The sequence below is a fragment of the Sesamum indicum genome, linkage group LG2 (assembly GCF_000512975.1).
Source record: "Sesamum indicum cultivar Zhongzhi No. 13 linkage group LG2, S_indicum_v1.0, whole genome shotgun sequence".
NCBI lineage: Eukaryota > Viridiplantae > Streptophyta > Magnoliopsida > Lamiales > Pedaliaceae > Sesamum > Sesamum indicum.
Window position 1 is genome coordinate 10,656,586 of NC_026146.1, and position 16,058 is coordinate 10,672,643.

The following is a 16,058-nucleotide window of genomic DNA, read 5'->3' on the forward strand; positions in this document are numbered from 1 at the left end:
GGGTTACGAGGATGTACTACAAATTACTAATACAAAAATTATAATTCTTATTATTATAATAAAAAGATAAATTTTGTAAATGTAATTATATATATTGTCACGAGCCCACGTTCCTCCATAACAATCTATTATTAAGGTTGAGGGATAATCTCACATTACGAATACTTTCAGGACCTATCTCCCAACCGACATGGGATGAGAAACTTACAATATTCTAACCTGGAAACTCCATGCACGTTGCTTTGTAATGATGATATGGTAGAGTCACACGACCACCTCTTCTTCCAGTGCAAATTTAGTAGACAATGTATTTACTCTGTTCGGCGCATTATTCGATTCCAGTGGCCCAATAGGGGTTGGGCAAGAAATATTGAGTGGGCAACAAGGAAATAACGAGGGAAGCACATCATCAATATTGCATGTCGTGCCTTACTTAATGCGATTGTGTACCACATATGAAGGGAGCAGAATATGAGACGATTCCATCATGATGAGAAGGCGCCCAATACTGTAGCTAATTTAATTGTAAATGATGTTAGACAGCGTATTCATAGCGTTGAGTTAGCTAGTTCGATTAGTACATATGCATTATGTCGACTGTGGTGCATTCCCTGGCCTACTGAGGATACCGTCTGAAAAGGAGCATTGTTGTACTATATCTTTTTACTTATTAATTAAAATTACATTTACCCAAAAAAAAAAAAAAACTCCATACACGCTCTCGTGCACATCGGCTCCTTAACGAGTCTTACATCGAGACTCACACATAAATCCTCCTCTTGATCGAATTAAAGTGTAAATAAATCATATTACTTATCAAATAAAAGCTAAAATCTGCATTATAAAATGACTGATTCATGAAATATATTTTCAATAATTGCTTAAATTTGTGAATATTTTTTAGAAAAATGTAACTATTTGTATTGATTGAAGTGTCAAAATGAATGGTACATGACATGACATTTCTAAGTGTACAATCAAGTTATCAGCTTCTATAAGTGAGCATTGAATTATTGAGATTGGGCTATTTTAGGGTTTTCGAAAGCTTCGTTCTGATGGAACAACGTCCTCATCGCTTCTGTTCAGTCACATTCTTGATCAATTGAAAGCAAGGGTCACAATCTGTTTACTGATTTGCCTGTTTTACCCTTCAAATTTGTGGTTGTAGTTTTCCGTCTAATTTATTTTATTTTATCTTGTTTTATTTTCCCGATAAATTACAATGAGTTCTTCTAAAATTTTGATATAATTACAACTACTCTTTCATTATTTGAAAAATCATCAATACTTCTCTGATTTTAATAGTCATCTAACAACAAACTCAATCTATTAATTTCCATTAGGTTTTCATCTAATTTTTTTAAACTAATCAAAATACCCTCATTGGCATAAATTACAATTTTATTTATTTACTTTTTAAATTTTTTTATGAATTAAATGGATAATTTTTTTTATTTTTCAACAAAAAGAAAAAATAAAACACAACAAGAGCAAAATTGACCGTTCTAGGCCTTAATCCAAGGATTACACAAAAACATCAGGAGGTATTGGTAAATTTTTAAATAATGATAAATATTCGTAATTATGTCAAATCTAAAGAGAACTCATTGTAGTTTATCTTTTTTTTCCATGCATAATTACCATGGTTCACGGAAAATCATGAGAATACCAATGAACTACAACTATGAAACAACTACTAGCCACTATTTTTTGTAGAGGAGGCCAAAATATTAGCTATGATCTTTCTGTTCCAAATATTTTGACCACATCTAAAACAATGGCAATGTTAATTAATTGTTATTAAAAATTTAAATTTTTTTATTTGACCATGATGTAAATATCAATTCACTGCAATTGTTAGGTCATAATCATTTATAATGTAAAAAATAATTTATTTGTTTATTAGTATTACTGAAAGATTCAGGGAGTGGAATTTTCATTAACCTCTGAACATAATTTTTTTGGGTAAATTATGATATGCATCTCTAAAATTTGTTATAATTACAAATACTTCTGTGTTTTTTACCCCTTGAATTTAACAGTCGTCTAACATATATCCCCTAATTCTAAGGGGTAGTTGAAAACTTTCAAATAATAAAGAAATATTTATAATTATGATAAATTTTATAAAAACTCGTTATATATATATATTATTTATTGCGTCACTCAATAATAAATTTCAGAGTAGCACGTGTGGTAAGTCACGGACTTACCTGACAAAACAATTGGTGAAAGAACCAAAGAAATGGTAATGGAATAAACTGTTAGCAAGTGATTTTTGTTTAGAAAGACAGCAAATTTAACAGTGTGGATGGCCAAAAACGCATCGACAGAGACGTCATGTTTCGTACGTTGTCGAATGTCAAGTTTCAAGCCTCATTACTGAAAACGCCAACTCCAAGGTTAGAGCATGGCATGTGGAGCGGGTATACAGCACGCCCATCTCAAACCCGACTTGAATCCAACGGGTTCGAATCTAAACTATCAAATTTGAATTGGGTATCAAAACTTTTGTTTAGTGTATTTTATCAAATTCGGGTTGGATCTTGGGTCTAGAATTTGATTTGGATAGGTGTGGGTTTTAGACGGGGTGGGAAGGGCTTCAAGTCCAACTAAAACATGTCATCGAGATGGTCTGAATTTAAAATTATAATAATTACAATTATTTTTCATGATGTTTGATAACGAGTACTTTCTCATTATTTGAAAAATTATTAATGCAATCCTGATTTTAACGCCGGTCTAATAATTAGTCAATTATGTTGGTCTCCGTTCGGCTTTCATCCATTTTTTGTGGTGAACTGACCAAAATGTCCTTGTAAACTAAAATTATAATTCTATTTACAATTTCATACCCCCATAAAAAAATTAAATAATTTCATCAAATATCAGAAGGTACTTGTAACTTTTCAAACAACAAGAGGAGTATTCACAATTATGTCAAATCTCATGACACATCGTTATAATTCATCCTTAAAATTACGACAGACACAATTTTGGCTTTTCCAATAAATCTGACCAGAAAAAGATTATATTTGATAAATTGAAGTGTCAAATTGATAATTTTTTTTAAATTTTTAGGTTCAAATTAGTGAAAGAAACAAGCTAAGTTAGGGTATTGGAGTTATGTCAAATATCCAAACAAGATAGGTCAAACTTGTACAACTTCTTTAAAATTCCTATATTTTAGTTTTAAATCTACACCACTCGTGGACAATACCATTCGTTTTCATCTTTTTTGTATTATTCTAATTTTATCCTATGTTTTTAAAGGGACATGTCTTTTCAATTTCAACTCTTGTCGAATGCAATCCTGAAAATTAAGCAAATAAACAACTCATTGGAAAAAAAAAAATATATATATATATATATATTTATATGTATTTTCATTAAAAATATATTAATTTGACACAACAGTTCTGATGGGAAAAATCCTAATTTACCAAAAATACCCTTAATAAAGGGCATTTCTGTAATTTTCTGGTATGAGATCCGCATCCTACTCAAGCGGGTCGGGCAGAACCCGCCCCAAGAAAGGAAGACCCGGCTTAACAGGAGCCGTCTGATCTAAGACACTATCGCCCAGATGATGACACGCCTCTGGAGCTATAAATACCCCGACGCTTCATTTATTGAGGTAACTTTTCAATTTCAACTCTTATCGAATGCAATCCTAAAAATTAAGTAAATAAACAGCTCATTGGAAAGCATATATATAGTATATGTATTTTCGTTAAAAATATATTTAATTTGACACAACAATTCAATATAAAATATAATTTTATTAATTAATTCAAACACATTCTCATTAAAATTTATACAAAATTAAAAATACATATTTTTTTAATGAAAATTAAAAAATGAAAATGAGAACACAAACAAAATGGAGAAATCACTAATTTCACTTTCACATAGTGAGAACATTTTTGAAAAAGCAACTAATAATTGTCACTTCTTGAAAATGGACTTCTCAAGATGTGACCTATATATATATAGGGTGTTTGATTCTCATTGTAAGATGTTTTCATAATTTAAAGATACTTAAAATATCTAGATAAATAAAATATGAGAGTTTATCAGGTGTTAGAGTGTTTGATTAATGATGACCGAAAAAATAATCAAATTGTTAGAATCTAAACTTATATAAATAGATAATATTGCTTTGGGAGGCAAAATTATCTACGAAGGATAAAAGTGAAATATTAAGAAAACTACGAGTGCCGTTTTTATCGAATAATAACATTAAAGATCTCATAAGATGCTTTAAAAAAGTTAAGCGAAGTTAACTTTTTCCAAAGAGCTTATAATTCCAAAACATCTTATTTTATAAGCTCTTCCAAAAAAAAAAAAAATCAAATAATTTTCACGAGCTTATAAGCTTTCAAATATCTTATAAGATGTTTTGAGGTGCTATTCTGAAAGTACGTTTAATCTTAACAACCAAACATTCGATTTTTTTTTTCAATGGACTTTTATACCAAGATTTCACTTAAAATGTATTTCCAAACATCCCATAAATTTCTATAAAAAAAACAAAATCAATGTGGGGTCGATATCTTTCAAATAAAGATTGAGAGGCCGTTCGCATAAATTGATACAAGGAGTAAAGTGCAGACACTCTATAAAAATCTGTTCACCTCTTTTGTATAGAATCTTACCCATAACCAAATCAATTATATATTAAATATTAGGCACTTGACATGTGATTGATTACTTTTTTTGAACTGTAGAACAATTATATAATAATTTTATTGCATTTATCATATAATTAGTTTAAACCTAATTAAATTCAATGAAGATTAGAATTTTGTGAAACTTCATAATTATAGAGACCACTAGAAATGAGCACAAGTGGAACCAAGTTGATTTCTTGGACCACGTCACGTACACATTAATTTAAAACCAAAGAGGGAATATCATGCAGCAGTAGGGGTCCCTCTGACAGTGAAAACTATCGGAATTCTTGGAACTCAGTCACTATTTTGAATGGGATGTCGTATTGGACTGTAATTCTAAACCAATCTGTCTTAATGTGATGCATGTAGGTAAGAAAACTCCAAAATTGAAACCAATTATTGATGGAAAACACGTGAACAATGATCGGTACTATTTGCATCAATATCTTAGTGTGTGTTTGTGTGTGTATTTTTTTTAATAATTTATCCATGGTCACGTTCGATTCTTTTTTTTGGTTTTATATATATCTCAAACAGGTATATATGTCGTCGGGCGATGTACCAGCTTTCGTTTTGTTTCAGGTATATATAAATAGCAAGTATAAATACGCTTGACTCCTCACGTTTTACATGTACTGGTATTTTATGAAATTTGAAAATCTAAAATTTGATGATTGGTGGTTGATATATCTTTTTTCTGAAAAACAAATTCTATAAAGAGATAGAGAAAGAATAAATATGGACTATTGAGAAATGGTTTTACAGTGATGATTGTTTATATTAAATGTCAGGGGCAAAAATTCATGAAAATAGTGTTTTACATAATCGTAGTCAATGCAGCTTCAGACCCAAACTAAAAAATCAAAGTAAAAATGAAGTTAGGTACACATTAATTTCTAGGGTGGGTAAAATAATTACAACCTAGTACTTATGGACATGCTACATTGACAACATTGGAGAATAATGTCCACCTCTTTGAAGTTCAACCAAAAGAAGGGTTGATTCCTATTCTCCTAGCTTGAGTAGCCCAACACCCTTTATAACCCTTAGGAACACAAAGCACAAGTATATTGCCAATAAGCCAATACCTAGAGACTTGTCCATCTCCATATTCCTCTTTGGCAATATCACAAGTGCCCACAACAATCCCCCCATCAAGAACCCTATAGTCTCGTATAGATCATGAATATTCCCCGGGATTGCGTACCCATTCGGGTACTCCCGCCATGCCGCGGATACAAGTGATAATCCTAATCCCACCAATGTGTTGAACAATGGACCGGCGTAGCATCCTGACACTGCTACTTGTGCCCCGTCCACACCCCCTTTTAATGCCATAGCCAAGTTGGATATGAAGTCCCCTAGTGAATTCCCCCATGCTAGGACAGTGATTCCCAAGATTGAAGGGCTTATTCCAAGAATGTTGCCCAATGCAACCAATAGAGAAACTAGTTCCTCGACTATGATGTATGTCCAAACGATGCTCATTAAGAATCCTCCGGCCAGCCAAGGGAATTGGAATCTCGTTGGTGGGCCGGAATTCTTGGTTGAAACGAACGCCAACGTCCCAAGAACAGTCCCGACTATGATTGATGCCAAAAAAATTCCCAAATTGGCCTTAATATCGACGCTTTCGCCTTGTGTGCTGCAAAGGGCAGCTAATAGTATTGGTGATAATGATGCTGAACTTACACCGAATGGCTTAGACCATTTTCCTTCACTTATATCAGGAATTGTGAGTCTTCTTGGCAGGTAAAGTGGCAATTCTAAAACATAGAAGAACAAACTACTCCAGTAATAACACGATGACTTGTCGATATTCAGACACCCCATTCCACCTCCTGATTCCTGTTCTTGAGCTTTATGATCACAACCCTTTCCTGATTCCAGGCCCTTTTCCTCATCAACATTGCCCAGCAATGGTATTCCGACTGCCCCAAATTCATCTAAAACCGACGAGACAGCCGCCAATTCCTCCTTATGACAGAACAAATGCATCACAGAAACAACCGCAATGTAAAGAAAGTAGACAGCAAGAAAGCACAAGGCAAACCAGAGATTGATCCTCCCATATGCAACGATCACGAGGAGAGAACAGAGAACCAAAACGAAGAAGAGTACATCCCTGACAAAGCTGTTTTTGTCGACTCTAATCCCTCGTGAAGATATCGAAATACTAACGATCCCGACAACGAAACACGAGATGAAGAATGCGCCACCGAGCACGCTGTTGAGGCCGACGTCCGCGTCCCCAGCGCGAGTAAACGAGATTACGCTCGAGAAAACGTCGTTGGCGCCGTTGCCAAGTGGGAGGAGCGTGGTACCAGCTATCGTCGGGGACAGCTTCATCACTCTCGACAGGCTCTCAACAGACGGGCAGAAGTAGTCGGAAGTGGTGTTCCCCAAAACGTAGAACAACACCGCAAGCCACAGGAGAAGAGCCGAGTATCCGACAGCAGGCATGTTCATGCAACTGCAGTAGAAGATCTGGAGATAATTCAGGTAGCCTTTACCCCAGCAGCTGCTGTGGGACTTTACGTACGCACACTTTGATCTACGATCGACGAGCTCACGAACGTCGCTGCACGTTCCAGTACTGCCGGCCTGATCATCACGATCAGTGTTCTTCATCAAGTGAATGGAGGTGGGATTCTTGGAGATGATGTAGAGAGAGAGCAAGAAGAGGAAAGAGAGATTGAGGAAGAGAGAGAAGGCATGTTTGTACTTGTTGTGCTGATGAGGTATCGTGGTGTGAAAATCCATTCATGTGGGGAGAGGAGAAGTGGAGAGGAGTTAAGAGGATGGGGCATTGGGAAAGAAGAGCTTTAAAGATGGAGAGAGGTGGGGGTGGGGTGGTAACCGAGGTAGGAATGTTTGGTCCAGGTTTGTGGTTGGTACTATGAGTTAATTAGGCTGTCTTTTTGTAGCAGAGGTATACTGATTTGGGAGACCTTCTTTTCTTCATTTTCAATCTAATTGAAAGGTTGCGGTGGGGGTGGGGAGAGGGGGCAGGATTCTGGAATAAAGTTCAGCCAAAATTGGATTTTTCATATTTGAATCAAGGGATAATTATATTTACATTCGGATTTACGGCATGTTTACACAAATCACTTCATCTTTTATATAAGAGATGATTACACTTTTTTTTTCTTAAGTTTGGTGTAATTATACACATACGTTTTGTGGTTTCGAAAATTATATCTAACACCTTTGAGATTTGCTTCCATCTAATAAATAAGTCACTCAATTAGTCAAAATTCACCGAATTTGTTGATAATAACAAAAAAGACCAGATAAAGATTTATATTTACACTTATTACTGATTTATTGTAAGTTATATAAATTTTTTATGACCAAATTACCCCCATATGTCTTCACACATTAATGCATATGAGGAGTTATATTTTCACCATTATAAGGGTAGTTTAGTTAGAAAAAAATTATTTGACCTGCAATAAGTCAATAAAAGTCAATCGATGGTAAATATTAACCTTTATTCATTTTTCTTTGTTAATATCATCAAATTTAGTGAATTTTCACTAATAGAGTGATCTATTTGTCAGATGGAAGCAAACTCATGAATACTAAATGTAATTTTTTAAATTATAGGGAATCTACGTATAATTAAATCAAATTTCGGAGGAGAGGGACTATCTCTTTGTATAATCACAAAAACTACCTTGACAACAAAAAATATAGGGGTAGTTTGTGTAATGATCTAAAGTTTAAGGGTGTGTATGTATTTTTCAAAAAAATAAGGGGTGGTTTGTGTAAACATGTCATAGATCAAGGGGTATGAATATAATTATCCCTTGAATGAATTTCACTATAATTATACTATATATAATTATAATATATATCTATGATTTATGTATAATTTAAAAATAGTACTTAATCACATGTATTATTGTACTTGTTATATAATTGATTCAATATAACAAAATATAGTCTGAATGAATTTCTGTTGAAGATTCTGATGATATTTTGGAAAAGTTCTTATACTAAAATCAGATTTAGCAAATCAAATAAATTACAGAGCAAATGTGATATATTTGTCATGTAATTAGATAATTTTTCTAAACTGTATACCAATCACACAATAAGTGTACTATATTTAATTCCTTTTATATCCAAGCAAATCTGATTTGAATTAAAATTTTCTAATATTTTGGTGTCATATCAATATGTCATAGACATGTGTGTTTTCTAAAATAAATATATATATATAATTAAATTAAACTAAAATTGAAAAGAGATTATGCGTTGTAGAACCCGTGTTTTAGACAACACAGTAATATATTTAAAATCCTTAAATCCAAGTTGGTTGATCCGTAACAACATTAGATTCAATATTTCTTAGAAGATGTTAGAAAAAGGGTAAATTACAGCCAGCTCTTTTGAGATTTAATATAATTATAAATACTTTTTTATTGTTTGAAAAATTACGAATATCTCATTGATTTTAATACCGTCCAACAATTTCCGCAATCTGTTAGTCTGGGTTAGTTTTTTATTCATTTTTATTGTGAATTGATCACAATTAATATCATTGTAAACTATAATTAGATAAAATACACTTTGTCCCCTGAATTATTCTTGATGTAACATTTACCCCCTTAAACTAACAAATGTAACACATACCCTCTAAAATAAAATTTTTGGATAATATTGCCCTTACGTTATATATATATATATATTTACTTCAAATAATTTATTTCTTAACAATTTTTGCATTGTAAGTTGAATTAAAATTTTCTTAATTGAAAAACATATATTTTAATTGTAATAAAATAAAATATAATCAGTGAGTTAAATAATTTAAATTTTATTATATTTATACAGAATTAAAGTTACGTAACGAATGAGTACAATAAATACATTAAAAAGATTATGAAAAGTTTCTATTAATTTGGTAATAAAGTCATTAATACTATTTATTCTTTTAGCCAAAAATGAGTAGTTACATATCAATTTTTTGTCGAGTCAAGGAGGTAAATATTATATTTGTTAATTTAGGGGGATATTAATCACATCAAGAATAGTTCAGAGGATCAAAGTGTGTTTTACCCATTATAATTTTACTTTTAAAATTTTCTGAATTTTTTATGGACTAAGTGGACATTTTTTTTTATATATAATTTCTCACATTTTTCCATCCATTTTCGTCTTTTTTTTTATTTTTTAATTTATTTAAGAAAAATACAACAAGTTGGACAGAGTTGACGATTTTGGGCCTCCATAAAAAAATACGTAGTTTTATTAAGCATCAGGAAATATTTGTAATTTTCGAACAATAAGAAGCTATTCAAACTACAACAAACATATATTTCAAGAAAAAGGTCGAGAATGTACTGTTAGTGGTCAATTTCCTTTTTTGGATTATTGTAATTAGTAGTAATGTCATATTAATTTCTTAATCAATAGTTTTTAATTAATAAAATGATTTAAATATCTATAAAGATACAAAAAAAAAATGATTAATTACATTTTGTTATCTGAACTATGATTATTTCTACACATTAGAATCTAAACTGTTTTTTTTTTATCAACTTACCATCGCAACTTTACGAATTTTTGCACTTTGCCTTTTTAACTATTTTTCAAATAAATTTTTGCCGAAAAAACATTACATGCAATGTACATGTGATACTTAAGGGTTATGTTATGCGAAATTTTTCACATACGCACAACATGTGATGTTTTTCCTGCAAAAGAATCAATAAGAAAATGATCATATATGATAAAATACAAATTTTACAAAGTTGAGATAATAAATCGACACAAAAAATAATTTTGATGACAAAACGTAAAAATGGGAGCAAAATGTAATTTACCCTAAAAAAATATAGGACATTGGTAAGTATATATGTTACTATGTATAATATAATCAAGGAGCTTTTCGAAATATTTACTAAAAGAAATTATTTGAAAAAAGAGAAAAATATATGAATAACTGCGGGTAAATTCGTTCTGACTTTTAGAGTATTTTAATTTTTTTTTCAAAATTCAAGAAAAAATATAACAATTTTTCTAAACAAGTGCACATAAATTTTTATTATCTCAAATTTTAAAAATATTTATAAGATATTTCATAACATTTTAAACGCTCTCAAACATTTCATAAAATATCTAAAAGAGTTAATAAGTACAAAAAAAAAAAAAAAAATACAACGTAAATACTTAAAGAGGTTCGAATTCTCAACCTCTTTATTATATATCTATAATAAAAACCCAAAAAAAAAAAAAGTTTTGGTGACAGGCTAAAAATAAAAATTTTAAAATACTAATTATATTTAGCTGTATTTATCAGATGATATGTGTGCAAGTATTACGTGTTATGGTGATTAGTGAATATAGCAGCGAGAAGACAATTATGTGTACACGTTTTACGCCTAATATGACGAATGAGAAATTCTGGTCCTGACCTAGTTCGGTTGAATCCGAATTAATTATTTGGCAAGTGCGATACACTTATCGTATGAATGGTGTAAAGATCAGGAAAATTAATCAATCATATAATAAGTATGATACACGTGCTCTGTGATTGTTTTGATTTGATCAAAATTAATTCAAACAAGTATTTCTCTATGAGGAATTAATATTTACATTTATCTATATAAAATTAAATCTTCTTTATGTCATGATTAATAGATTATAACGTGATTAATAGCGCAGCTAATTTTTTGGAAAGGGAGCTAGAAAAGAAATGCAGCAAGATAAGGTTAGCCGCCCCCGCCGTCCCCCACATACAAGCAAAGCATGTCTTCTTCAGTGAACAGTGATGGTAGAACAATAAAACAAAATGAGTTGAAATGACTGTTTGATATTTGATAAAATTACGTAATTTTTAAATAGAGGTTCAAATTATCAATTTTATTCTTATTGTATTTTTTTTTTAAAGAAATAAAAAGATATAGAAAAATAGAATGAGGTGGCAGAATAATTTTCGAAAGTTTAAAAAATTGTCTATTTAGTCTATAAAATAATTTAGAGAAAATTTTAAAAATCGAATAACATTATAATTCATAGTTCTACAAGAATACTTTGGTCAGTTCACCACAAAAAATGGATAAACATCTGATGAAAACTAATGGATTGGGCTGGTTGTTGGAAGGCTATTAAAATCATGGTGGTGTTGGTAATTTTACAAATAACGATAAATATTTATAATTATACCAAACTTCAAAAGAGCATGTTGTAATGTATCCTATGTACTATTAAAAAGAAATAGATATGCTCAACCTATCCTTTTCTTTTCTTTAAAGAAAGAATCTTTTGAGTTTTTTTAATTTAACGTCTTAATTAAGAGAGCAAATCACCATCATTATTTTGCTAATTTTCACTTTCATGCTTCATATATTTTATTTATTTATTTTTGGCTCCAAGTAAAAATATTTGTTACATAATTCTAAATTCTATTAAAAATATTTTAGTACAATAAAAGATCTTATTATTCCAAACGCCCAACATTTTATAAATTCTACAAATTATTTAACATTTTAAAGAAATTATTTTTTCCAGATAAAATTTAACATATTAAGTTTTTAAAGCATATCATAAGATGTAGGAACTTATAAAATATTTTTGGGATAATTACACTTCCCTCCCATGTGATTTGGTGTAATTACACGTAGATTTCCTGTAGTTTGAAAAATTACATTTAACACTCTTGAGGTTTGTTTCTGTCTAATAAATAAGTTTCCCCGTTACTTAAAATTCACCGAATTTGCTGATATTAACAAAAAAAAAATAAAAAAAAAAACTATATTAACCCAATTAACTTATTACTGACTTATTACATGTCAAATAAATCTTTTTATGCTCAAATTTGCCCCATTCATTTTCACACGTTAATGCATGGAAAGATGTTTATCTTCACCGATATAAGGCTAGTTTAGCCCGAAAAAAATTATTTGACCTGCAATAAGTCAATAATCAGTCAATCGATGGTAAGTATCAATTCTCATTCAATTTTTTTTTTTTTTTTTTGTTAGTATCAACAAATTCAACAAATTTTAACTAACTTATTTGTTAGACAGAAGCAAACCTTATGAGTGCTAAATAGAGTTTTTCAAACCACAAAATATTTACGTGTAATCACATCAAACATTAGGAGAGAGGAGTATAATTATCTTAATATTTCAAATAATCTTAGCCAAGCACACTCTCATACTAGTCAGCTGTTGAGCATTACCCTATACATCCAAGTTTATATTTAATAAATACTGACAATTGAAATATATTTAATATGTGTGTACAATTTAAATTTAGGTTACATTTATTTAATTAAGTATAATTCCAAAATACATAAAATAAATAATTTATTAAAATTGGTAAAATAAATTAATTTTAAATATACATGAAAGAAAATTATTTATATAACTAATTATGCAATGATATGATTATTTGTAAATGAAATAAGAATATGTAAGCACATTTTAGACAACTCACGTTTTATCACCCAAAATGTAACCTCTAAGGCCTTGAGCTTTAATGGATAATAAATAATTTAGATATGTAATAACTAGTTATTATAGCACGCTATTTTGCATGCATAAAATAAATAATTTTTTATGCTTTAATTATATATAAAAAATATATATAAATCAGCATATCACATTTCAAAAAGTAAATAAAAAAAATTAACAGAATAGACGTACCAATTAGTATAGATATATAGATGAGAAGAAGAATTTAAGTACGGGTGGTTAAAAAATACATAAGGGATATTTTGATAATTTAAAAAATTAGTATCGCGGTATAAGTAACCATTATTTATGAGTAAAAAAGGATTTTATTTTATTAGTATAGATTAAGTATTTTATGTACTTTATTTTTACCCTACCCATTGAATACGCAAAAGTCTTCTTGATATTATATCCAAGACAAACTTAGGAATGGAATAAAAGTAAAAATTGAATGATTTTGGTATATTATTCCTATGTTTGGTATACCAATGGAATGAAAATGGGAATTAAATCAAAACTTTTCAAATTACTCATGTATATGTTTTGTAATAATAAAATTTAATTAAAAATAAATAAAAAAGAATTAAGCAACATCTCACTACATAAAAAATAAGCTAAATTACATTTACTGTCCAGTATGTTAGGGGCCTAGCAAATCAAGGATTCTAGTTAAAGGGGTAGCAAATAACATCCAAGAATTAAATATTTTTTGGCTATTTAAGGACTCTGGCGACCGGAGTTTTCAAAATATCGGAATCTGCCTACCTGGACACAAATTAGGGTTCCAATTTCGGGGTTTTGTTGACGTGGCTGTGGTGTAAAAAATAAGTGCCAACAAAGCAAAAAAAAACACAAAAGAAAAAAGAAACCAAAAATAAAATCCAAAACCCAAAATAAAAGAAGAAGAAATCTCTTTCCTCTCAAATCGATCGAAGCCTTTCTCAGACAAAAATTCCTAATCCCCAACACTCCCCATCCCTGAAGAAGACGACCAACCCCAACCGCCACCATTTTCCCTTGCTCTGAGCCCGACTGTTCAAAGATTGAAGCATACTGCATTATGTCTTCCACGCCCAGTTGTAAGTAACAATAGACTAATTTATATTATTGCCCTACTTAATATTTTTTTATAACTTTCAATTAAAATTATATCTTTTTATCTGAGTTTTGTTTTATCTTCTAATTAATAATATTAACTTTTTTAATGATTAATATTTTTGGCATGTCAAAGGTGTCTTCTGTGTTAAAAATCTTCTATCATAAGAATGAGAAAGTAGATTTTAGAATAAAATTTATATTTTTTATTATTTATTTCTGCATTTTGTTGTTTTTTACAATACACACCTATAAATATATGTCTAGCCAATATTATTAATACTTTAGTGTATTTTTAGAAGATTTGTTTTTAAAATCATTACATTCAATAAATAATAAAACTACCATTATGTTTCTATATTACTTTTTTCTATTTATTATTATTCTTTCCTAAGAACAAGAAAATGTTACATTAATCTTGGGTAAATTATATTTTTGGTCCCATAAAAGGACCTGTTTCTAATTTTGGTCCCATACAGGTCCATTTATGGACCAAAATTGAAAACAGGTCCACTTGTGGAATCAAAAATGTAATTTACCTCATTGATCCCACACTTATGGAATCATAAATTATATTTTTAATCCCATAAGTGGACATATTTTCAATTTTGGTCCCACACTCAGACAAATTCGCACATTGAGTTCCATTTGTGTTTTTTTTTTTCTTCAATTTGATGACCATTGAGGGATTCTTGATAACGACAGCTGCTCTCTCTGTTAGTCAATACAATCAAAATAAGGGTAAATTACATTTTTGGTCCCATAAGTGGACCTGTTTCCAATTTTGATCCCACATATAATGTGTGAATTGGCCTGAATGTGGGACTAAAATTCGAAACAAGTCCACTTATGGGACCAAAAATGTAATTTACCCAAAAATGTGATAGTATCTTGAGAAGACGATGGAAATAGTAAACTATGAATAAGAAAGACGGCATTGAAATTTAAACGCAAGCAATAGGGAGATGATTAATAATCTCATAACAAAAGCAGTTCAAGAACCCAAGCAAGAGGATTTCTTTTGCCAACAAAATTTAACAAGCAAACGAATAATGGAATCATATATTTACATGCAATTTATTTAGTTATATTGTTATTTAGCTTTTCAATTTTCATTCAATAGAAAGATTTTGCAATAATTTTTGAAAAGTTCAAATTCATTAAGCTTAATGAATAAGATTTTGTCACTTATAAAGTACTTATTAAAATAAATATTTTTAAAAATTTATGAATACCTTATATTTTTATTTAATTAAACTTTTAAATTATTGTTCTGTCAAGGTAACAAGCATTACGTGCAACATACATGGCTCATACTAAAATATATACGCGCGCATTAACGGGTTTGATAACGTTTAACATGAGAGTTTTCAAAAAAATAAAATTACCCTCGATAGAACCTCATAGACAAGAAAAGAATCGCAATTTTAGTCGACTCGGGTCAGGTGTGGCTCCATCCGACTCGATAATTGTCGATCACCAGACACTTAGAAGTTTGAGATCAGTACGGGTATTTGACTCTACAAATACCCCACGACTATTTTAAGCTAATTTACGTCATTTTGATTGAGGGAATCTTCGACCTTGCTCGTATGTGTTTTTATTTTCAATTTTCAGTTTTTGAAATAGTAATTAAAGTGAAAATATATTTGTTTATATATTTTGTCATTGGAAATATATTAATTTGATATCATAATTCAATATAAAATACAATCTCATTAATTAATTTTAATATTTTCATTTCAGATTAGTACCTATACAAAATTGAAAATATATTTTTCTCCACAAAAAACTGAAAATGATAAGACAAACAAACAGA

General features: G+C 30.1%; 1 protein-coding gene across 1 annotated transcript; it reads right to left on the reverse strand.

Annotated features, from left to right (window-relative positions):
- LOC105155736 (cation/calcium exchanger 1) lies at positions 5,434–7,719 on the reverse strand. Its single transcript, XM_011071666.2, has one exon. The coding sequence runs from the start codon at positions 7,437–7,439 to the stop codon at positions 5,682–5,684; it is 1,758 nt and encodes a 585-aa protein (XP_011069968.1). The 5' UTR covers positions 7,440–7,719; the 3' UTR covers positions 5,434–5,681.